The sequence below is a fragment of the Strix aluco genome, chromosome 3, assembly GCF_031877795.1.
Source record: "Strix aluco isolate bStrAlu1 chromosome 3, bStrAlu1.hap1, whole genome shotgun sequence".
NCBI classification, from domain to species: domain Eukaryota; kingdom Metazoa; phylum Chordata; class Aves; order Strigiformes; family Strigidae; genus Strix; species Strix aluco.
The window spans coordinates 49,826,386-49,852,282 of NC_133933.1; the positions used below are offsets into that span (position 1 = coordinate 49,826,386).

At 42.3% G+C, this 25,897-nt stretch overlaps 1 protein-coding gene across 5 annotated transcripts in view; it reads right to left on the reverse strand.

The window, feature by feature from the left end:
- Window positions 1-470: 470 nt before the first annotated feature.
- The window catches only part of TSNAX (translin associated factor X), a 37,844-nt gene continuing 12,417 nt past the window's right edge, over window positions 471-25,897 (reverse strand). For 3 of the 5 annotated variants that reach the window (XM_074818476.1, XM_074818480.1, XM_074818478.1), the window contains 2 exons: window positions 15,406-15,533; window positions 11,913-13,744 (listed from right to left, as the gene is read on the reverse strand). In XM_074818476.1, coding sequence (XP_074674577.1) covers window positions 13,370-13,744; window positions 15,406-15,533 — 503 coding nt within the window. In that variant the 3' untranslated portion in view covers window positions 11,913-13,369. Of the gene's footprint in view, window positions 1,794-5,790; window positions 7,309-9,404; window positions 9,529-11,912; window positions 13,745-15,405; window positions 15,534-25,897 lie in introns of those variants that run through there. The other 2 variants (XM_074818481.1, XM_074818477.1) reach the window with 2 other exon arrangements.

A 25,897-nucleotide genomic window follows, 5' to 3' on the forward strand; every position in this document is an offset into this window, starting at 1 on the left:
ATCTGGGATATGAGCATCCAGACTGCGGTCGCATGGCGCTGCAGTATAACGTGCTGCAGAGCTACAAGAGGCTGAGGGAGGGAAAGAGGAAATTCTCACAATTGCCTATTTCCCTGCACCGCATTAAGCAACTGAGTGATCACAGGCCACAACTGAATTACAAGAGTGAGTCACAGAGTTCAAAACAAGAGCATCCACTAATTGTTTCATGGATGAGGCTCAGGGAAGTCTGAAGAAGGATTTTGTAGGATATTCTTTTACTCATTGTGAGCTTTGTAGTCTTTTGTAGCAAAGCCAGCCGTTCTGATCTAAGAGTTTATTTTACGACTTGTAGCCCAGGGAGGGCTGTGTTCCAGGGCAGGGCATCCCTCGTGGGCAGCATTTTCTTCTGTGAGCCTGGAATAGCTTTGAAGCTGTCCAGAAGGAGCTCTCAGACACCACCTGATGGCAAATGGAAGGAGGGGATAAATGGCCTTATTCCCAGTCCAGCTGTCCCATCATCTCTCTGCAAAGGTTTTGGTCAGTTTGGTTAAGATTTGTTCACCTGCATTTCAGGTGTTCATGGCAAGAAGGTGATACTCTAATTATTATTTGACAAATATATCTACCCCCAAGCCTCCGGACTTGGATAAGATGTCTCAATGACTGGCCCCTGAGCCTTGCTCAGTGGAGCTGTAGAGCTGGATACAAGACTGGGAAGAGCTCCTGGCTGCTGGTGGTTTACTTTATGGGGGCTGAATGTTACATCCTGGGTGATGAATGGGAATGAATGGGGGTCTGGGAGGCATGTGGATTCAGGGTCCTGCTATGCCACAGTCTTGTAAGTGCATAGTGGAGTGTCAACTTCCTTTCCCTCACATAAGAACAATTCATCAGTACTCCTGCGATGCTGATACACCCTGGTGTGGGCACTGAGGATGTATGTGAGAGGGATGAGTGCAGTCGCAGGCCTAGGGGTTGCACAAACGGCTGGGGACATGCTGCAGGTTAGAAGGAGGAACGGAAGGGCATTCATCCACTGGCAGATCTCTCTGGCGAGAGGGTCAGTGAAGATGGGGATGGCTTCCACAGTGCTTATTGCCTCAGGGTTACAAGCAAATTTATGGCGTGGGACTGCCTTTTGGCTGTGCTTTCACCCTACCCTACCCTTTACTGACCAGCAAGCTGCAGTGGTTGGGTCACACAGAACCTGCTTGCTTTTACGGTGCTGATTCCCTTGATCTCTTTGGCCTATGTCTTGGACAAAGAATCAGTTTGTTACTCCTTCTTTGCAACACAGCTCCTCCAGAAATCCTCTAACCCCTGATTTGCCTGATTTGTCTTGTCCCCCTCCCACAGATTCAGCTCTATGTGTGCTCCAGGTTATTGGGTTCCAATTCCAGAATACAGGAATGCAGAAGACAGGTCAGGACCTGACATGCACTAGTGGTATAGAAACCTCATTGCCAAAAATTTCTCTTAGTGCACAGTGGTTACCATGTACTCACTTCTCTAGGTAATTCAGACTCTTCGTCTCCAATCGCTGTCCTGTTGGTAGCCCTAAGCTTTTCCTTCCTCCTGTTCTCTCTGTCCTCTGAGGCATCAAGTCTCCTCCCATCTTGCCACCAACTTTCTGCTTCTGGTTCCATAAACCTGCCTAAGACAGAAAGGGATCACAGCCTACCTGCTGGACTGTTGTTTTCTGAGCTAAGGTTTATTCAGTATCTCAGCAGGCTTCCTTGCAAATCAAAGATAATCAAGGCTCAGTGACTCATTGGTCTGGAGTCACGTTCTTTTCAAATATCAGTCCCAACCTGGAGAAAAAAACATCAACAGAGAAAGCAGATGAATCAAAATGGGATTTGCAGGTTGGTAGAGAAAAGACCTGTGAAGGCAGATTCACTTGACAGAAGCTCAGCTGGCTGGTTCAGAGGCAGGCAGGAAAGACTTTATGCAGATACAATAGTTTCTTCCCATTGAGATGATATGGGCACAAAAGATTTAATGACCAAGAGCTAATCTCACCCTTGCTCTTTTCTGAGTGAAGAAATTAAATAGTAGCTGCTTCTGGATCCGTCCTCCTCTCGGGTCTCACTTGTGGGGAAAGGTCCCTGCTGTTGGCAGGAGCTGGGCTCATTTGCATTTTTCTTCTATCTGAATTTTTATAAAAAACAAGGATGAACTTTTTTTCCATTGCCAAATATGTGGAAAATTTAGCAGGCTGGGAAGGTGAACAGAAATTAGGAAATCTTGCCCAAAAAAATGAAAATTTTCCATGTTTTACACTTGGATTTAATCTAAAATCCATTTGGAGTAAAAGTACTTGCCAAATTATTATCAGAAAAGTGAGAGTTATCCGAGATCTGTCAGGATTCAGAAAGAGCTCAAGTTAGTGGAAAATTATCACGTTTGGGGACCATTTACTAGAACAGTAACACTTACAGTCTTATATTTAAAACAGCTTGGTCTCAGCTGTCTAAAACAACTCACTGCATTACTGCCAAGTCATTAGCTTACAAAGCTCCAGGCCCTGTCTACACACAAGCCTACCATCAGTTTAACTAAAATCACTATTTAATCCATTTAGAGCAATCAGCACAACCCTTTTTTTGGGTAACCAAATTAACTTAAATCAATACAAGCCTGTTACAAACAGACAAACAATTTAAGGACATCGACATCAAAACCTGTGTTAGCTCAAGTGGTGTGAATTTTGTGGCGAGGCAAGAGCTCAGGTCAAGCCTGGGCGATGCTGCGATGGTCCTATTTGTGTCACAGAGCTGTGCCTGAAGCACATCCAGCAGCAGCTTTGTGTCAAGGTGCCCAAGTGGTCTCTGCTGCACGTTGCTACATGTACAGTCTGGATCCCCACTGCTTCTCAGGGCTGTACCCTGCTGTGTTTAGGACCTGTGGCCACCCTCACCCTGTCCTCCTCCCGGCCCTGAGCCCTACAGGAGAAACCCAGCTGGTTTGCTGGGGGAGCTTGAGGTGAAAGGCGTAAGACTCTGGTAGAAAGCGTTTGGCTTCTATGACCCGGGAAACCCAGTTTAAACTCTATTCCCCTGTGCTGTAACATATGTGAGCCTAAGTATGGCCACAGCAGTTTATGCCAACATCCTCCTTCCCCATGTTTGTGGCTGCCTCCACACAAGTAGACGTCCAGCATCCCCCTCCCAGGAAGAACAGCAGCAGCAGCAGCAGCTGTCCCAGAGCACAGGCTGTTTTCTCCCGGGGGTGTGCACTGTCCCTGTTGCTGTCACTGTGCTCAGCCCCTGCGGGGGCTGCCTAGCTGCGCAGCGCTCGCCCGCAGTGGGGCAGGGGGGCAAAGCACCAGGAAGGGCGACCCTCCAGCTGAGAGCAGCGCTCACCTGAAAGGAACCTGGGCCTAAAAGGAGCTCAGAGGCTTCCTCAGCTTAGTTTGGTTTGTTGAGTCAGTAACCTGCAGCGGCTCTCATGCTCTCCAAGTGCTTGCCCAGCCCCAGCTTGAGCCCTCTTCAGCTTTTGGCACACGCACCACTGATGGGTGAGGGGCTCCCCAGGTATGCATCCACTGTGCGAGGCACCAGCTCCTTGTGCTTGCTCTGAGCCAGGCTGTGGCCAGCTGCAGTTGATAGTGTCTAATTCTTCTCTTGCCAGAGACAGTAGGTGGCTGCTCCATACCCACCTTCTTTATGGCATACATAACTCTGTAGATGTCTATTATACCCTCCCTAATGTCCTTTTTTTCAGGCAGAACGATTCCAGCCCGCTGGAATTCCATAGTTTCCTTTCATAGAGAAACTATTCCCTACCTTTGGTCATCCTTTCTGCCCTTCTCTGGACCTTCTCCAGTTCTGCTATATCCTTTTTGAGATAAAGGGATCAGAGTCACACTCAAAAGCACATGACACCGGGATTCCTATGGTGACATTTATACAGCATATCCTCATCTTTATTTCTAGTCCTTTCCTAATAATTCCTAACATTTGACTGGCTTTTTTGCTTGCTGACAAGCATTGAGTTGATATTTTCATGGAAAAAATCCCAATATTTTGATCTTGAAGGGGGTACACAGAGATTATTTTCCCCTGTATCGCTTCACATCTACCTACACTCAATCTGTTTCCCCATCCTGTCACTCTGCAGTCTCGTAATGCTCTTCTGCATTTTTTCAGTCAACTGTTGTCTTTACTACAGTGGATATCTCACCACAAGCTAACTCTCTCACTTCACAGCTCACCTCCTTTTCTATATCTTTACAGGTATGCTCCGTGTGTGTGCACAGGGCAGCGGGGAGGGAAGTGTGCAGGAAATAAAGCAAAAATACAAGTATGTACTCATATACCAGTTGTTATTCTGGTTTTGGGTGCTGCATCAGCAACCCCCTGTGGTAACACCCTACAGCAAAGTGCAATTCCCAAAAGCAAAGGTGACCAGAATCTTCAGAAAAGAAGCAGGGCCATAAGCAGTCCAGGGAAGAGCTTCCAAGGTGTGGAGACACCTTTGTAGCTGCTTATCTCTGGGTTTTCCTGTTGCCCAGAGGGACCATCAAGTGCTGCCCAGAGCTCCTTATGACTTCAGGGAGAGCTTTGACCCGAGACAGAGCTGCAGGATGTAGCTGCTAAGTTTCAGCAGGTGAGGAATGCCACTAACTTCCCTGCCAGAGCTAGGGATGTCAAAGTATTTTTACTGAAGACACCAGCTAGAATCTCACCTGAGTTTATCCGAAAGACAGAAAGGACTCCAACTCTCTCCTACCTTTATACACAATGCAAGTTCGATCCTATACATTCAGAGGTTTGTACAAAATCTTAGTCTTTGTTAAGCTGTGGCGGAAAAAGACGGAAATCCCTCCAAAACCTGTGATCTTCCACAGGCAAAGGAACTGCTCTAAAACAAACTAGCATCTCCTTCCTCCTGTGGCTGTAATCCAGAACACAGTTTACATTAATGGGGTATCTGGCCCCAGCTAAACTACAAAAAGCCAAAGATGTTCAGATATGACTGTGACACTATAACATAAAACAGGGCTAATTTAGTATTGCAGAGTGCCTGGGTAGCAATAGATATCTGCAGCCACATGTCCAGACACATCAGCCTTGCCCAATCATTTCCAGTGTGCCAGCCCACCACCCTGGTGCTGGGTGTAGGACAAGCAGGAACTGTGGGTGTAAGAACAGGAGATCTTGCTGCTCAATGGCTTTCAGTCCCAGAGTGGGTATCCTGTGGAAAGTACTCAGTAAAAAATGGGCCCTGTAGGAGAAGGACCCTTAAATGACCCTTGAATGACTTTTAGAAGAATAGATAAATCTCCATGGTGACAGTGCCACCATTTCTATGTCTATTGATGCAATTTTACAAGTGATTGTTATCGGTCCCTTTCCACTGGGGCGATCCAAGCAACAACTCTGGTTGTGTTATCCCCTTCAAAAGCCCACTGCGGTATTTCATCATCCCTCTGCTGCGGTGCATGCCAGGTCTTTCCTGGCCCAGGGCACCCCTCAGCAGCACAGGGCAAGGGAGAGCCAATGGACCAGTGCAACGAGAGGGAACAACTCACCTTTAGCATCAACTGGGCAATGCCCCGGGGCTTAAACACCAACCCCAGCCTCATTATGTTCACAGAGTGCAGCACAGACACTTCTTTTTCTTGTGGGTTTAAAGCCACTTGTGCCTTCTACCTGAGGGTTTTCTGTGGCAAACATAGTCATGGCAGGGTAGTACACAGGCACATTCACACACGCAGGAGCATCTGATTTTATACCAGGAGTTCAACAGCTAAAAAAAGGCTTGCATTTTCTTGTATGGGTAGCATGATTATAATATAAATTAAGGAATTTAGGACTCCAGTCTACAAATCCCTATTAGCACTGGTACTCCTTAAAAGTACTAGTTCAAATAAGAGTATTTGTATAACTCACAAGTCTGCAAGAATGCATTTAGTCAAAGTTTCTCATGGCTTTTTATTGTCTTCAAAACACCATACACACATATGAGGAGATATAAAATAAGCATATGCTATTCCCTGGTATTCCCAAAATTTCCAAATAGTAGAAGGTGCTGAGCATGATTTATTACTATCAGAGGCCTACCTAAGTCTAAAAATGAAGCTTACACTGCACCACTAATTGTGTTTGTAAGAATTTAAAGAGAAATCAGAAAATAACTTATAACTCCCAAATAACTTTTAACACCCAAAATTGCTTGCTTTGAGTATTTCTAGAACTGGACACTAGGTGGCAGAACAAATATGTGTTCTCTAATAGCTGACAAATACGCATCCTTTCAGTTAAGAAGGCAGGCCCAGAGACGATAAAGTCTAGCATATATTTAAAATAAATTGAAAGCTTACAGCTGCCCTGCTTTTCCTGATCAGTTCCTGTAGAGCCAGGCTCTGTTAAGATTGAGTTTAAACCTTTTAAGTTCTTTACAATGACGGTCATGATTTAGTCACAAACTCAGGTCTCACCACAAATGTCCGTGGCTCCCCTTACAATGCGTTCTTAAAGGAGGACCCAGACAAACTCCACCCCAACATTTAATAGACAATAAAAGTTTTTATAGAGATGTAAGAATCTCAAATAAGCCCAAGTGATTTAGGGACACTGGTGTAACTGCAAGTTGGTAGGACACTGCAAAGGTACCTCAAATGAAGAAATAAGCATCTAAATTGCTAATTATTGCTTTGCTCCTGTAAAGCAACATTTCTGCAACACCACATCAACTAGGAGCCACCGTGGGCAAAGGCCGAGTTGAAAAGGCTGGAAAAGAGGTCTGGGAAGGAGGCAGAGGAAGCGTTTTGCACCACGAGGTGTCAGCACGGCCCTGCCCGCCCGTCGGGCCCCTGTCCGCGCGCTGCCGGCGGGAGGGGAGCGCGTGCCGCTGCGGGCACGGCTGGGGGGCGGGGGGGGCAGCGCCAAGCACACGGAGCTCCATGAAAGGATTAGAAAAACCGGTTCTGCTGAGAAAATTACACGCAACAGGATTTTATGAAGGCCGGCTGGAGGGTCACCAGTTGCGGTCAATGGCTCGATGTCCGAGTGGAGAGCAGTGACGAGTGGCATTCCTCAGGGGTCATTACTGGGACCAGCAGGGTTTAACATCTTTGTTGGTGACACGGACAGTGGGATGGAGTGCACGCTCAGCAAGTTTGCCGATGACACTAAGCTGTGTGGTGAGGTCGACAGGCTGGAGGGAAGGGATCCATCCAGAGGGACCTGGACAGGCTTGAGAGGTGGGGCTGTGCAAACCTCATGAAGTTCAATAAGGCCACATGCAAGGTCCTGCACATGGGTTGGGGCAATCCCAAGCACAAACACAGGCTGGGCGATGAGTGGATTGAGAGCAGCCCTGAGGAGAAGGACTTGAGAGTAGTAGTGGATGGAAAACGGATTATGAGCCAGCAATGTGCACTCACAGCCCAGGAAGCCAAATGTATCCAGGGCTGCATCAAGTGTGGCCAGCAGGACAAGGTAGGGGATTCTCCCCCTCTACTCCGCTCTTGTGAGACCCCACCTGCAGTGCTGTGTCCAGCTCTGGAGTCTCCAGCACAGGAAAGACATGTGCTCGAGTGGGTCCAGAGGAGGCCACAAAGATGATCAGGGGGCTGGAGCACCTCCCCTATGAGGACAGGCTGAGAGAGTTGGGGTTGTTCAGCCTGGAGAAGAAATGGCTCCAGGGAGACCTTATAGCGGCCTTCCAGTACCTAAAGGGGGCTACAGGAAAGGTGGGGAGGGACTTTTTACAAGGGCATGTAGTGATAGGAGAAGGGGTAACAGTTTTAAACTGAAAGAGGGTAGATTTAGATTAGATATAAGGAATAAATTCTTTACTGTGAGGGTGGTGAGGCACTGGAACAGGTTGCCCGGAGAGGCTGTGGCTGTCCCCCCCCCCAGGAAGTGTTCAAGGCCAGGTTGGACAGGGCTTTGAGCAGCCTGGTCTAGTGGAAGGTGTCCCTGCCCATGGCAGGGGAGTTAGAACTAGATGATCTTTAAGGTCCCTTCCAATCCAAACCATTCTATGATTCTATGATCAGCGTTTCTAACACTGCTACCTGCCCACTGGGCACACAAACACACACACGTGGCAGGTGACAGACCTGCACATGCGAGTGGCCTTTGCATTTCAGTGGAGCAGCTTCTTGGCTTGCCTGACTCTGGAGAGCAGAAGGAGCTCAGGTTTGCAGCAGTGAAAGCTGGGATGGAAGTTGAAAGAGCCACATCTAATCCCAGGCTCCTGACTAATTTGCTATGTGACCTTATACTGCTTCATCTGACTCATTTTCCCTCACAGTCCTGGTGTCTCCTGTCTGTCACCTTTCCCTTCAGGTGTGAGGTATGCAGAGCAAAACATACCTACCATCAGTCCTTGCTGCAAAGAGAGAAACCCCTACTCCCTCTAAAAATGAGACTGCCAGCACAATATTCCTGTGACACTGAAACATCCAGGACTGTCCATTCAAGTGCATCCTTTGCCCATCTGGTTCCTGTCCCCAAGCATGCAAAATCTCATTTTAACAAAAACTTGGGCTATTTCCAGATCAGTTTTGTCAGCTCTTCTTGCTGGGGCTATCAGAGAGGAGGACCCTGAGGAAAAACTAAATGGAAGTGGTAGGACCCTTGTGGATTAAAAGGGACTTGCAAGCCTGCAGGAAAGCACAGGACTGTGGAAGAAGTGCCCAAAGATAGATGACGTCCCATGAAATCTGCACTGCACCACTACCCAAGAAACAGTTTATGATGGGCTTAAGAAGTCATCTGACATGCTGTGGCAGTGGCGGAGCAGAGAATACACAACAGCTTCTTTCTTTGGGAGGAATGAACATCTGCATGACATGAAAACACAACCACTAGGAAAAAACAAACAAAAAAAAAACCAAACAAAAAACCAGAGGATGAGCCCACAAGTCACTGGTCTGCAAAATCCAATAGTGAAGGCTCTGAGGTCAGCCCCCCTGTGTGGCCGGAGAGACACCAGAGCCAGCCTGCCTGGCCTGTAGGAGGAGCTGAGAAAGGAGCCATCACATCACTTTTGGCCAGTGTTCAGGGAGGCACTGACTGTCTCCACAAGAAGTCATAGGCAGGTCTCTTCTACTACATTCTGCAAATAGGCCTTTCAAAGGAATAATGCATCAGGTAAAAAGTGTTAGAGTTGGTAGGAAATAATATTCCTCAAAGACAATCTTCCTCAGAACTGGAGAAGAAACTTCTTTCATGTTTGTAGGCAATTTACCTTGGCTCAGGATGATTGCAAACCTCAGAATAACTAAGGTCTGCTGACCTGCAAAAGCAACATGAGACCTGCCCACCCATCCATCCTGACACATGGCACCATGGCTGCCGTAGGACATACGCACCAGGCCTTATCCGCGTGCAGGAGTACCAGACCTCTCCCCTCACAGCCAGAGCACTGTTTCCAAATTTGGAGGTGCAAGTAGACAAACCTACCTAAGAAAACAACTGATTCCTCTTCCTGCATGGAGATGATTTACCCCAGGATTCCAGCTACACACAGAAAGGACCGAACCATGGGATGGACCTGGGCAATGGCTCCTCCAAAGAACGGTACAGCCTAAGAAAGGATAAGTAAAGAAAGGGAAGAAACAGAGAGGGGGTTGAAGCAGCAATGACAGCAAAATGGACACGTAAACAGCACACAAGGGGAAAACAGTGATCACCGTAAGCATTCCTTTATCTTAAAAACTGTATGTAACCATGTTTCTAACAGCTGCAAAGGGTGGTAGTGCTACCAATATAGGAGTGAATGGAACGTGCATGGCAAGTTGGGCGGTACGGGGTCTACTTGTTGTTGATTTGTGACAGCATGGCTGGAAGCCTGCAAACCCTGCTCAGTCCAGGACCTGCAGGTTCTCAGCTGCTCAGAAAATCAAGTTCCCCTTATTTATGACCCAAGGATAGACAAACTGATGCTTCGGGGACCTTGTGGTCATTTTAGATTTCGTTCCTATGGTCAACTCCAAGTCTCTTTTATAGCTGAGTCACCTGGTTTTGAAGTGTTGTTTTCAACTCCTTGCAGGACTGTCTTCCTGTCCCACGTCCTCCCAGTCCCACCCTACTCACATGTGCACCCGCTGTCCTGCAGCTCACCCTGCTCTTCCTCCATGCTGTCCCACTCCTTGCCACTCTTCCCCCCTTTGTCTCTACCTCACTTCCTTACATTTTGCCTCTCCACTGCCTTTGCCCTTCCCAACTAACCCTTTACTGTCACACTCCAAACTTCTGAAGTTTTGGCAAGTTTCTTTTCCGAAACGGGAAGTGGTAAACCAACCTACTAGTCTTCTGGTAAAAATCCTGTCACTTCATCTCCCCCCGGCTTCTACCATCTTCCTTTTGTTTGTCTTGGCTACTCTTTTGTCTACTATAAAATTGCAAAGTCTTTGAGGGCAGTGCCAGAATCTGGTCCATAGAATTCCATAAGGCACCTAATATGCTAAATATTATAAAAGGTCCTATTTTCTTTTATTTTTGCTTTTGATTTTCAATAAACTCACTGAAAATCCAAGCAAGCAGGAAAAGTAGACAGACATACGTGTCCTGTCAACAGGAAGTTTCTCTTGCATAACTTCTCCGGCAGTTCTGGAAAGCTAAACGCGGTTGAGTTTATTTTCCTCACTGCAAATTAATAGTCAGGAAAAAAGTGAACCCGTAAAGAAAAGTCATTTCTGAGAAAGGAGATTCTAGAAAGGCAGATGATTTTTAGCACGCAGAGCTGCCCTCATGAAACATCTGCTATGACGTAGTCCTGTTCTGGCCGTAGACCAAACGTATCAATAGCTCCACAGAGTAATGGGATAAGAAATGGGAAAATTGCCATTGCTTGTTTAGCAGCTTGTTTTGCTGATAAATGCCTGTCACTTTTCAAATAGCCACAGTGTAATTGTTTTTTTGGGGAAAATATTTCCTTGAGCAGGAGGTTTGCAGGCCATTAGCTATTTCCCATCTGTGCTGGTGTTTTAATACACCACACATACACTTTGCTCCCTATTAGAAATTACTCACAGGTTTTGATTATGGGCAGGAAGCCTGAAGTTTAGAAATCACGTCTGTCATTAAAAAGTTTTCTCTTGCCTTACAGAAAATTTAAATCTCAAAATCATTAGAACCAATATGTATTTTTTGAGAGAACCTCTACTTATAGAGATTGCTAGGAAAAAAGTCCTATTTTTAGACATCTGTAATTATAAAATAATGAATGACTGTACAAAAGCAGCAGCTGTTTGACTAACACGGTGGCCACTGTGTGCTCATTCCATGGCTAGAGGCACAATGTCACTTGGCCAAGTGCTGCCACGTGCTGCAGTTCATCTCATCCCGTTTCAAACTATGCCATGAAAATTTTTAAATTCCACCTGATAGTTGCTAGGACAGACAAGAGACAGACCTCTGTTTAATATCACACAATACCAATATCTGCTTTCACTTCACACACATACACTCAACAAGAAATTAATTGCAGCAAATTTAGCTGTGCCAAAAGACACAGAACTATACTCTTACCTGAATCAACTGAAATACTAGATGCATATATTTCTGGGAGAAAAAAACCTGAAAGCCGTTCCATATTAATGAGTATCCTTCTCCTTTCTTTCCCCTTCTCCCGTTAGGAAAAAGGCAGTAAAAAAAAAAACAATGAGAGATATAAAAACATGGGTACTGTTGAAGATTTATTCCAGCAATAAACTTTTGTCATCGGAATCCTTTGCATTTTTTTAATTCAAGAGGATCACATGACATTTCTATCCTAACTAGGTTTTGGACTTCACAGAATAAAGTTAAGGGAGAAAGAGAAAAGAGATTCAGGATTAGAAACTGCTCCTCAAAGTATGAATATAGGAATGGAGTGAAACTTCCGAGTCAAGTCCTGCACAGTGGGAAACTGGCACTGTTATTTACCACTGGGACCGAGAGGCAGAAGGACCAACGTACAGGCAGTGAGTGCTTTTCAGAGTTTATTGTAAAAAATAGTATTAAACAATAGGAAAAAAGCCACTCCTTGTTCAACCCACCACATATTGCTTTATGTGGAAACAATGGAAAAATGTGACATAAATGTATTTTACCCTTTCCTATCCATATATCAGATGATCCCAGCTACTCAGGACATGCTCATGGGAAAAATATTGGCACTATCACAGCATATGGAAGTGGAAATAAAAAACATGCAATATTTTCAATTGCAGCTGGGAGGCCTATTTCCTGGAGTCTAAAGATCATGTTGTTTTATCTGTTTTCCTTTAGCATAATGTACATTATCAGACTTTTCTAACTTCAGACACCGGCAGAAAGCCCTGATTTTTTGCCAGTGGTGACATACCCACCTTAAAGATAAATGTGGAAGTCAGAATGTCTGCCTTATTTCTGTTTGCAATTTCCTCTCCATAGGAACATGCACATGATATAGTTCCTGCTAACAGATATTTAAAGCTTGGCTAGCCCTTTTTCACATGTAACAGTTCAACCCCACTGGAGGTCCTCAGGGCAGCACAAACAATGGAGAACAGATTTCCAACACCACACCACATTTGTTTTGGCCAAAACCTGCTTGTCCTAACACCAAATTATTCATGTTAAACATACTTGGTAGGTCTTCTGCTTTTGTCTACAAACAGAAAGATGTCAGATTCTGCATTAAACTGTATTGCAAAAAGTGTAAACTAATACATTCCACAATTTTTTTTCGGTGAATTTTCTAGCTCATGTCAAAACCGTGAAGTACCAATGTTAACTTGAACAGAGCTCAATTTAAACAGAGCCCCAAAATAATGAGTGCACAGTGGTATTTACCTTGTGCAATTAGCTTCATTATCAACCGGTGAAAAGTTGACTTAGCTTCAGTTTCATGCTCAAAAGCATTAAACAGGGATAACTTTAGTTACATGGCACCTTTGAGACCACCTCAGTTTCAAGTCAAGGGATGAACTTACACATACATAGGTGCATTGTTTTAGGTGTGACATTAGTACAGAATCCAAATACTCAGAAAACAGGTCAGCAGAAACCTGTGGATAGTGCTAAATAACAGTACCTAATCATTTTTTTTTCTACTGCTGTGCTTGCTGAAAACTGATAGCAACCACAACAGTTTGAGGTGACTCACACATCTGACAGTCACTGGTGTACAAGACAGTGGAAATTCTGGTCATTCTGAAAGCAGATACAATGGAGCAATACAGGAAATTCCATACCAAGAGGACAAAGTCAAACATTCGTTCTCTTGCACATCATAAAAAGTACTTTTGGTTACAAATTACCACTGCAAACAATCTTCTCATAGACAAAACTAAAAATGTCTCTACCTAAAAAGCTTTGAGAAGGGTCAAAACCCCACAAACCCTAACTAGAAATCTTTCTCTAAGTCCTCCTTCCTTCTGAGTTGCAACAATCTCCTTATTTTAAGAAAGGCCCTCCTCTTGGTCAATCAATTCCGCTTTGGTGGAGAACACATCAGCCAGCATGTGCTTTGGAATTTCAGATCCCCGTACTTTTAACGTGTAGCAGGCATTCTCTACTTTTGCCAGACTCTGTTTCAAGGTATACAGCTTCTTAGATACTTCGTAAGGTCCAGTGTTGCCAATGAAAGTAAACCCATCATAAATCTGACGTAAGAACTGGCTCAGTTCAAAAGGCGTGTCTATGTCACCATTTCCAACACTGCCGATGCACAGCCGCATCAGCTCTCCAGTTAGATCAGCCACTCCCAGCAGGTAATCTACAGGTGTTACCTTCAGGCTCCAAGTGTGTGGTTGTTTATCATGGGAATTGGAGGTCTGAGGACAGAACAGAACAAAGTCCAGTACAGAGAACAACGAAAAGCAGTCTATAATGGTTCAAATACACACTAACTTATTTAACATAACTGGTAATTAAAAACATTTGGGAAAATTAAATTGCATGGCACCTCCACACAGTCTGATTTCAGAAGTACTAATCTCCTTCAGGCATACCAGAAGGTAGGAAAGCATCATTTCCACTTGAGATGTGATTTCCATTCTAGCAAAGCATGATAAACATACCCTACTTCTACCATCTCTATTCGCAAACAGAATTATCACGTCTTTGTACCAACATTTATTTGCAGTTGCCTTTTAGGCACTCTTGTTTAGGCTGACAGATCTCAGCATAAAAGATTTAAATTTTCCCTAAATGGTCTGTCTAAAGCTACCGAAGCAACCAAGAATCAAAAATAATCTGCATTATGAAAATAAATTATGATTTTGTAATAGCATCTGGAATTTCAAAATCTATTTTCTACAAGAAGCTGATAGGTACAGTTCTCTCAGATGCATTTGATATCAACTGCACTCATTAAAATAGCTTAAAAAATACTTCATGAAGAAAACTCATCACAAAGTTACCAGCTTTCTCCTATATCCAAGTTTCCAATACTTTTTTATTACCATATTGGTAACATGGAAGACAACACAGGTTTCTTCCTGTTTCCTTGCTCCCATAACATGCTATCCACCCAAATTCACAAATCTGGTCAGAGATGTGTATGCAGGGGTTAACAGCTTCACAGTTTGTTAACACAGGTGTGCCACAATGGGTTTGCCTCTGGTAAGAACAAATGAAGTTAAGCTAAAAACTTGGCTTCTTTGCAAATATCCTACAAAGCGAATGAAGAAAGAATAAGAAGTGCTTTACAGCAGAATCTCTTCAATGGAAGCAGACTGAGGAATTCATCTAAAGCAGCAGTACACCACATGTGTATTTCTGTACATTACTACAAAATCGCCTTTTGTCCCCTATCAACAATCAAACTGTACCCAGTTCACTGTGGTCGGTGGCAGCAGTTTGTCCCTACGCAAAAAGTTCTATTTAGGACAGAGTAGGAGTATGGGCAAGTCAAGAAACAGCAGATACGGTATTAGGGCCCAGGTATGATGGAACACAAGCTTGTTCTCTGAGGGGAAGCATCAAGATCAACTCCGGGAAAGTTACCAATGACTAAGCGAAGACGTACGCCGTGCATTTTAACAGAAGCTGAATACAGTGCCTCCTGTGACTCATTCAGCACCAGCAGTAAGACTTCATTCATGGAGTTCATCCTGCCTCGGATTCGTTTGTCTCCCCCGACTTTTGTGACATCACTATACACTGTTAGGCCTTAGAGGCAGTCCCAGCCATTAAAAACCCCTCCTCTATATTTGTTTGCTAGTATTTCACTATCCTGGATCTTTCCCCCTACCAGAAGTTCAGTTTGCTCTGAATAAAAAGGATGTGAAATTTATAAACTTGAATCCCACGGATTTAGTTTACTACTTGCCAGAATGAAAAGCATGTTTTGAACAAGTGAGTCAAAGCCCACATGTATATCTAATACCATTCCACTAACTGGCCTTATTTAATCAGATGCCAAAATGTGACTAAGCCTACTCATTGCATTTCCATCCCAGAAAGATGTTTGTCACATAAGAAAAAATTTTACCATGTTTGTTGTTTCTTCTCTGTCTTCCGCTGTAAATATTAGTTGTTTGTTGATCTCTTCAACACTAATCAAAGATCGTGTCTTGATAAAATACTGAAATGAGACTGCCTCAACATATTCTTGAAGTCCTGGAGAAACAGCAGAAGAATTAAGCTAATGATTCAAACTTTCCAGCAGTGATCCATGCTCACAATTATTTATTTTTTTAGAAATCTTTTGAGTGAGACTATTTTAAGGTTACTAGCAAAAAGTGAAAACTAAAATAATCCAGAAATAACACTGAAACATAATCTAACATAGCACAGTTCCGAAGTACAAAAACCAGACCAAGAACACAGCAGATAAACATTTTCCAGTTTTTACTCCAACATGACCCAGCAATTTTACCCCAACATGACTCACAGCCCAAGCGGCCAACCGTGTCCTGGGCTGCATCAAAAGCAGCGTGACCAGCAGGTCAAGGGAGGTGATTCTGCCCCTCTACTCCGCTCTGGTGAGATCCCACCTGCAGTGCTGTGTCCAGCTCTGGAGTCCTCAGCACAGGAAAGACATGGACCTGCTCGAGCAGGTCCAGAGGAGGCCACAAAAATGATCAGAGGACTGGAGCACCTCTCCTATGAGGACAGGCTGAGAGAGTTGGGGTTGTTCAGCCTGGAGAAGAGAAGGCTCCAGGGAGACCTTATAGCACCTTTCCAGTACTTAAAGGGAGCTTATAAGAAAGATGGGGAGACTTTTTAGTAGGGCCTGTTGCACAGGCCAAAGGCCAATGCTTTTAAACTAAAAGAAGGTAGACTAGATATAAGGAAGACATTTTTTAAAATGAGGGCAGCAAAACACTCAAACAGGTTGCCCAGAGAGGTTGTAGATGCTCCATCCCTGGAAACATTCAAAGTCAGGTTGGACGGGGCTTTGAGCAACCTGGTCTAGTGGAAGGTGTCCCTGCCCATGACAGGGGGGGTGGACTAGATGATCTTTAAAGGTCCCTTCCAACCCAAACCATTCTATGATAACAGAGTTTTTCAAAATCAGCATTTGTACGATGGACAGCGCAGATTACTATTTCATGAGTTCACAAAGACAGAGGACACAACGCAGAGAACAAGACTGCAGATAAATCAAAAGCAAGGCAGTTCACCTACAGAAAAAGAAAGTTCCTGTTGTTCCATCTTACTAGCTGTGGTGGTTTAGTCCCTGCCGGGGTCTGAGACCACGCGGCCGCTGCCCCTCCCCCACAAAGAGAGTGAAATACAAAGCCCCGAGGCTGAGATAAGGAAAGGTTGCAACAGCAACACAACAAAAAAACAACAAAAAACAACAATAACAGTAATAACAATGAACAGAGCAAAATATCTACCAATACAGCAGTGAGAAGCGCGATGGCATAACACACGTGTTAACCGACCGTCTCGCTTCAGCGCCAGGATGTGACGTCCGCATGGTATCTGAATAACCCGGCTAGAGCTCCCCCCCTACTGCTGGGGAAACTTAACCCTATCCTGGCTAAACCAAGACACTAGCAACAGTAAACACTTGTTTAAAACTGAGTTTCCCACTTCACTATTTTGTGGGAATTCGTGAACAGGCTCCCTAAAAGAGGCAGGTTAGGTGAAATTCATGTGCAGGACAAAGCATCTGTTGTTATAAATCACTCCAGACAAAAAAAAAAAACACATAAAAAAAAGAAAAAAACAAAAAAAAGGCAGGGCTGTGATGTCCAGTAAGAGCAACAACAGCTCTGCCCAAAAGACCTGATAGTCTAAAAACAAGACATGAAGGGCAACAAAAGGAGTTGGTGTGTTGGCAAGGAAATAAAAGACTGGATAACAAATCTAGCTTGTACCAGATTTATATGCCATCTGCAGCCACCTGCCACAATTACCTCTCACTACCTACTTAGCAGATGGTGATTTTCTGTATGCATTATAGCAAAGGTGAGATCTAAAAAAGAGCTTGGATGTTCAGACAGCAATTTCACAGCTTCTGTCAGATTTTCCTTACATGCAGAGACCAGATTTGGGGAAAGCATGTGGGAAAAGTTCAAAGCAGAAAGCTGAAATTGGCACTGTCAGTGGAAAAATAGCAGAAACAAACCTGGAACAAACAGCCATGGCAGGACTAAGATAAAAAAAGTTTTGAAGATAAAAATCAATGCATGTGTATATCTGACCTATAGACAGAGAAAGCACCAAAGGAGGACATTAAAGGAACAGACTGTAACATGACCAAGATGGCTCTAGCAGAGCCATTCTGAGTCATTTTAAGGGTTTCACTTCAAAGGAAGCAAAGGTGACACTGCCACATCATGCTGCAAGACAACCAGGATTAGACAATAGTTTTGCCAGTGCATAAAGTGAGAAAATGTGGAGGTACCCAAGAGTATCAAAAGTAGAATCCTGGTTCCATTATGTCCTGGTTTAACCAGGATAGGGTTAAGTTTCCCCAGCAGTGGGGGGGAGCTCTAGCCGGGTTATTCAGATACCATGCGGATGTCACATCCTGGCAGGTCACATTTTCCTGGCACGGGAGCGCGGCGCACTCGTGGTTTTGTACATCGTGCTTCTCACTGCTGTATTTGGTAGCTATTTTGCTCTGATCATTGCTATCACTATTACTGTTATTGTTATTGTTGTTGTTTGTTGTGTTGCTATTGCATTGTTGTATTAAACTTTTCCTTATTTCAGTCTTGGGGCTTTGTATTTCACTCCCTTTGTGGGGGACGGGCAGCGGCCGCGTGGTCTCAGACCCCGGCAGGGGCTAAACCACCACACATTAGAATAATCTCAAAATCCTCAACTGACCACTACAGGGCCAGGACCTCAACCTACAGAGATATGCAGGAAGCAGCAAATTTAGTCTTCACCTGTATCAAAGAAAAAGTCTAAATCAAAAAGAAGAGACCATAGAATTGAACAACAGATGAGGGTGGAAATACCCCAAAAAAACTAGAGGTAACCTCAAGGGAAAATTCAATTGTAGGCAACTTTCCACGTTACAACCACAAAAGCATGATGAGTGACCTGCATTTTTTCCTTTTAAGTGTGTATTTGCAAGGTGAGCAGAGGCAATTCAGAATGACAGTTCAGCCTGCACCCTTTATGCTTCTGTACAGCAGCAATGGGAAAAGCGGAATAAACATCCAGCAACCAAAGCCACACTCAGCATAAGCTGTTCACAGATCAGAACACACACAGGGAGCTGCAAGGCCAATTAAATACAGTAATTTAATCAACGGAATTTGGATAAAGCATTCTGGGCACAAGCAATAGAAGAATACTAGATAAAAGCATCTTCTAAGATAAGTAACTTCAAAACTTGCAGAGAGGAAGATTTCATCACCCGTTCTTTTCCTGCCTTACCCTCTGATGTAACATGGCCAGTAATCCATTACGAAATTTTGGCTTTTTCTGTAGATAAGCTGTAAACTACCAGATACAGCAGCCCTCAACATGACATCTCTGCGAATCTCTCTCTGCTATCTGTGGAGAAAACTATCACATACGAAGAATCAACTTGGCATTTTCCCAAGTTCTCAGAGAGATCAAATCAGCTTTCAAACTTTTTTAATAAACAGTTTTCTTGATCCATCATAACTTCCAGTTTCAGTTCACGCCACTTTACTATTTCTTCACACAGGTTTTGTCCTTTTCCATGATAAGCGTTTGGCTCCGCAGTTCACTTTTTATTCCTTTTTTTATATAGGCATACTTATATGTACATATACACACACACATTTTTACTTCCTCTCGTCATCCCACCCGAGCTGACATGTCCCACTCTTCTCCTCACTTCTTCTGTTTAATGCCACCATGTGAATGTTGCACACAACAGTCTGGTTTGTCATTTAGTGTCACCTTTTCACAATTAGGGAATCTATCTCCTACTATTTACAAGTAAGGCTTACAAAACCTGATTTAAAGTTGTTACTATTACAAATAGACTGGTAACAAATCCTGGTAACAACTACTTCACAAAAAATACTCATATTTGACTTTTTTTGTTCCTTTTTTAAGTCCTTCTTCCAGAAGTTGCTACAACATGACACTTCCATGACCCAAGACCTTGAAATAAGGTGTTTCCACCTGCAGATAGAAGGATGTTTAAACATGTTATGTTTTAGCTTAATGGTAGGACATCCGCTATTTTGAGCAAACAATCCCCAAGGTGAAAAACCCCAGCCCATTTCACTACTCCATCCAACAATACCTTTCCCCTTATGCTCTTGTTTTGGATTTATTCCAAAATTGGCTTATTTACAGATTGAGTTGCCAGTAATGGAATAGTTTGTAACACTGCCTTTTTTGTAATTTTTTTTTTTCTAGTACACCAACCAAAAATCCCAATTAAAAGCATTGTATTATTTCTACTAGCAATTCTTAAAATTACAGATGTGAGGTAAAAAAATGGCTAAGTATTTTTGGTATTTTATTACATTTACTCTACATAAATAGCTTGTACTAGTGATAAGTTCCAGTGACCCAGTATAACAGCTTCCTTCTACATTTTGGAATTTTATTTTCTACATAAGAACTAGAAAGTTACCCTGAGATATCTTCTAAGCACATATTATCTGAAAAGGAGGAAATTTGTGCCTGAAAGTTCGTGCACTTTTTTTTGCCAGCTGTATCAGCTGATGTGAAAGACTTGTCTACATGTGCAATCTCTGAGACAGATCTGTTAAGCAGAAACTTAGCAAGAAATCCGGTTTCTTCAAAAAACCAAGTCATGGGAGCACTCAAACAAAGAGTCAAATGAATGCATAAGGGGTAGGAAAAAATAGTTCTATTTAAAAAATGAGTAAAGAATAGAAATTCCTTGGTTGCAGGACTCAGGTTAGGGTAAACAGAATCCAGTTCCACCTGAGATTGTACATGCCTGCATACATGAAAGTTTTAACCCAGAATGACCAATCAAAGAGGTGAAACTTTCCTCCTAAAATTCTGTTTACTTCACTTTCTCCTTTAAGTATCTGTTCAACAGTTTAAAAATGGGTTAAAATGGATTTCATGCCTCTCAGTTCTTAAGGTTAGCAATGCCAATGCTACCTGCCATCTTCCCAAACAAGCTGCTGCTTCTCCCTATTTCTTCTCAAACTCATTTTCCTTCTATCCCTTTGTCCTCTTTCTTTCTCTGTATTTTTTTGTTCACAGAGCAGTCTGTGCTGACGGTTAGGGACACAAGCACATGACAGCCTGTGTTCTCTTACCCAGCTCCTCCCCTAAACCCTGCAGCAGGAATCCCAGGCCCATAGCAGCCACTAAAAAGATTGTAAGAAAATCTACACAGCAAGTTTCTTCTAGGATCACTATATGAAGGGTGGGGCAGATAATTTACAGGGCAAGTCATGTGAAACTACCCACTTGCAAATTCATTACAAAATCAAAACAGCACAGCCACAGATCTATCTTATCATCATGTTTAGGCTGGCAAGTTGTATTCTCATTAAAAAAAAACAAACAAAAACAACCACAACCCCACACAACCCAGAAAAAAAATAGGTGTCATATTCTTGTGTAAAGCCCAAACAGAAAAATCAAAGTTAAACTGAAGGGCCCTTACTGCTAAGCTCTGCAGAATACTGGGAGGATGGTAAGACTTAAAGAACCCACTTCTACAAGCATATTGATCACTGAAGGGGAGAACTGGTGAAATAAGCAAATAATTAACCAGGTACATCAACTGAAACAAGTACAAGCAATAAATCTAAAAGTATTAATACACAAATTAAATCATTTTGCCTCAGAGTCAGCGTCCTATTAAGAATAAACTGACAATTCACATCTCAGTCTTTTTCATTTAAGTTCTCTGCAGACTTGGCAATGATTCCTTAGATTCACAGGTCTCTTTCCACGCATAAGTGACAAAAACTTAAGTAATTAAACTAAAACTGAGGCCGTGAAACAATCCAACTGCTTTGCTGATTGTGTGCATGAAGTCAAAGGTTAATTTTATGAGAGTACACTGAAAGAGCGTAAAGCCAACTATCCTCTGAGACAGGCATGCTCTGGACATCCTGTTGTGAAAATGCCTTAAAACAATAATTCTAACAGGGACGGATTTTATAAAATGGGACTAAACAAATACAAATGGAAGCACTAGAACAAATGTCCACAAAAGCTTACAAATCTGGGGGAAAACAATCTGGTTCTATTCACTGAGTAATACTTCAAAAGCTGAGTCATTATGGCAGACAAGGCTATGAGTAGTCTGAATTTTTAAGGGAACTGGAGAGAGAAAAAACACAACTAAATCCACATCCACGTAAACAAACTGCTCCATGTTATCAATTCAGTTTTGAAATTACTTTAGTAATCAGTACAAACCCAGATGTATTTGTCAGACTTAAACAACCTTGAACTGATTACTAACGAAATATAAATAAAGAATGTATATTACATCTAGCAGTGATTTGTCTAAACCAGTTTACTATTGTATCAGTAATTAAACTGATGCAAATTTCTCATATTAAGTCCTGAATGCTTTGTTGATGAGCCAATTGCTACTCGACACATCTGTAACCACCAAGTTCTGTTCCCTTCTAGATGTACGTGTTGAAGTGATATATTTCAGATACTGAAGTATTAATATTGTTTGCACTTTGTTTAAAGCTGAATACACACAAACTTTAGGGAAAATGTAATCCCGAGATTAGCCTGTTTTCCCAGTAACTACAGAAACAAATATAAGTTCCCTATTTAATAGGCACAGGTGCCTGTGAGAGTTAAATTATTTCCCCAAACAGCCACAAAACCCCTGCATAGAACTGCAAAGAATATTTTAATCTCTGATTGCAGAGAATACTTTAATCAAGCCTCTTTGTTATCGTTATTAGAAACGTGTACATATGACAAATGCTACGTTTCTTGCACATAACTCACATATGAAAAATTCACAAGCTTTCATTTCACTCCTAGTTGAAGACCTGAGGGATGTACCATGGTTACTTTTGTAACCGTGTTTTTTGTTCTGACGGGTTTGGTTTGTTTATTCCCCCAAAAATGTAGTAATTCTGAAGAGCAGCCTACGTTCTATGAGTTCTTAAAAAACAAACAGAAAAATCCCAAACTATTCCTATGACAAGTAGTCTTCTTGATCTCTTTGACTCCCCTCCAATTGCCTTGATCATTGATACAGACTTTTAAAAGTCAATCAGTCAGACAGCAAATTTTACACTATGTAATGGCCTTGAAGGCAAGGGTTCAAGACACCAAAGAAAGGAAGCTCTGACTCAGCCAGGATGTTCAATGATCAAAGAAGAAAGAGCACCTAACACAACACAGCTTCTTCAGTTCAAACTCCAGTGAAAGTTCTCCTCAAGATGATGATGTTTCTGTGCAACAGCCCCAACTCACTAGCATGTAAGAAATACCAATGGTGGCCATTTATCCTCATAAATACAGATCTGATGATATGGTGAAAAAGGTATATCACCACTCACTAAGAGCTATTTCTCACCACATGACTGCAAAACAAAAACCTAATCATGATGTGCTATACTAGTTGTTTCCTGGAATGGAGTAGTTCTATGACACATTCTGCTGATTTTAAACAAACAAACAAAAAAGGTTCACAGATTTTTTTCTTGGTCTTCTCTCATGTTCCACCTGCACTTGGTTCCTGTAAAGGCTGGAGGGCTCTGGTCTGTGAATGACTGCTTTTAACAGCTGCAAGGTTGAAAAAAAATTCCTGAGCCAGAGCACAAGGTCTCCTCTATTTGCTAGCTATGAAACTGAATTAAAAGACAAACAACATCACCAGTTTTAGATTGTCATGTAAGTAACTGCAATACTTGCCATAACATACCGCAGAACTTTAGGACAGTTAGGTCTTAAGTTAGAACCAGGAAAGGACAATCTTTGTTTCACCTGATCCACAGCACATATCTTTAAAAGACTGTATATAGCTTCTCTTAACAGTCTTATGTTGCCTTCAATGGCTCCTGCTGAATTTATGGCTTATGCTGAACTCAATGGCTCATTCAAGGATCAGCTGATAATCAGTGCTCACATAGTGCATGCCCTGTTTGGTCATGTCTGAATTCACATTCATTTTCCCAGGTTTATTTTGAGTTTTTGTGTATGGACATACAAACCCTGCAGCAGAAAGTAAAAAGGCTGTGCAGTTGCTATTTTTTTACTTTCAATGGAAGAACCTAGGAAAAAAGGCATGAACCAGAAATAAACAAAGCGTAACAAAATGCAACAAGCTGAAGGTATCAAGTTTCAAATAAGCAACTTGTAGGGTGAAGAAAATCAGTTTGACAAAATTTGTTGGCATGCTTGTTGATGGAAGAACATCAGAGAAACAGAGAAAGAAATTAACAGAACTAGATCTGATAAATATTAGCTTATTCACTGCAATTTCTGTTAATTTTCCAGTATAATCAGGAAACTTTGTTTCCAGTTCTGGCATTTTACCTTTCACCCACAACAGCAAAGAGATTAACTTTAATTCTTCAGTTACATCCTGTTCCTGTGTTGCTATGTTTTCCCACCATCTTGCAGAAACCTGATTGCTTCCTTCATGGATAGCTTTCCTTTCAAGTTTTAGGTGTATTCAAACCTTTTCCTGGGTGAGATGTTTACAATTCATGACACCTTCCTCATGCAGTAAAAAGCTTTTCCTTTGTATCACCAACCTATGATTAAATATGCCACCTATTTTTACTACACTTTTTAAGCTTTCCTCAGAAGAAAAGAATGTCCTACTTCTACTGTTCCCAATGTGCAGAATAGTTCTTTACCTTGGTATTATTTCAGAAATACATAGGTATCTACAAATACAAAGATAACTAGCACAGCTCAAGTATGAGATGTTCTTTCCATATTATGAGTGAAGGAGAGTTAAGAACAAAAAAACAGGTAACACAGAAAGCATCACTTGGATGGTTCTTTAGTTTGTGTTCTAATCAAAATCCTTCATCCAATACTAAAAAACCCAAAATTACTTAAATAATCAGTAACCTAAATCTGGCTTGCTTGGATGGACCTCACTCATCCGCACAGCATTTCTTACAGCATCATGTCTGGTGGTCCTACATACTGCAGTTAAAAAATAGTATTCTAGCACAACTGAAGTATTTCCTTTTCATCCACACAGACTTAACTGACTTTGTCCAGTCCAGCAATGCAGTTTGTTGCAGTATGATTACACACCTAATGTGACTCTGAATGGTATAAGGGAGGAGACAGAAATAAGCTCCATTATATCATTCTCGCAGAACACAAATAGTGCCTGCACCAGATAAATTATGTGTTGGACTGCGTCAATGCTGAACTTTTACACAGAATTTCCCACATCATCAGCAGCAGAAGCAGTCAGAGCAATAGTTTTGACAAGGTGCTGACATTTTACAGCCTCGTCATCTAATCCTATTGAGAGCAAGTGCAGACATGATAAAGAGCTAATGAGCTTCTCTGTGCACACCACTCCACTCACCACTGCTGCTAGCACAGGCACACAGCAAACAGAAAGGTCAGCCAACAACGCTCTAGTTCCACCTACTATCATCACTCTATGTCGCTCTACTGAAGAAGCCCCAAAAGAATTATGGTCTCCTCATTCCGTATCTTGTCTTATGCACGGCTATCAGCTGTGAAGATAATACCACACCTGTACTTGCTCCAAGCAGAATCTAATAACCACACTGTAAAAACATCAACACATAGTTAAAACTATCACTCCTAGAGGTTTTTCAGTCAAGCTGCCCTATAGAAAATAGTTTAACATCTCAAAAGCCTTACTATTCTCTCACAAGCCCTTATTGTTAAGGAACAAAAAACTGAGTGAGTCTTCAAACAGCTACAGATTTCATTTAACAAAATCATGTTAAAAAGGTACTCTATTCAATCCCACACAGTGCCAACCTATCAAGCCTAACTGTCTTAGCCTCCCTCAAGATTGCATTTATGCAGAATAGATTTAGAACATGCTCAGAATAATTCCATAAATGCTAACATGTTGCAGAGCACTCTCTTTCTTGTCTTTAAGGTGCATAGAGGTCTTTCCTGTATACAATTAATATTTTCCTTAGTATTTTAGATATTTATATATAAAAATACCCAAACACAGAGATATACATATATAAAATCTTCAAAAATTTCTTCCTCCCCTTCATAAATTCCTACAATATTTTCCAGTCCTTCTCTTGCACAGTGTCTCACAACAATTTTAAAGAAACAGTACACATTTCCTCACAGGATATATAAGGTATACACTGCAAAGTGGGGTAAAGGAGCAGGAATTCTATATTACAAATAGTAAAGCTTTAAAAATATCAACAAAGCAGAACATTCTAACATAACAAATGAAGAGCTCTACATTAAAAAAAGACTTCATTATTTCAGTATCTCTTTGTTTGCTTGTTTAATCATCCCCTGGGACAATCTGTACTGTTAAGAAACGTGTAGAAAACAGTCATCAGTTTTTGTTGTTGTTCAATTAGTGCTATACTCAGTGTTTGAGCTCATGCAAGTGTCCTTTGGGGAAACGTCCT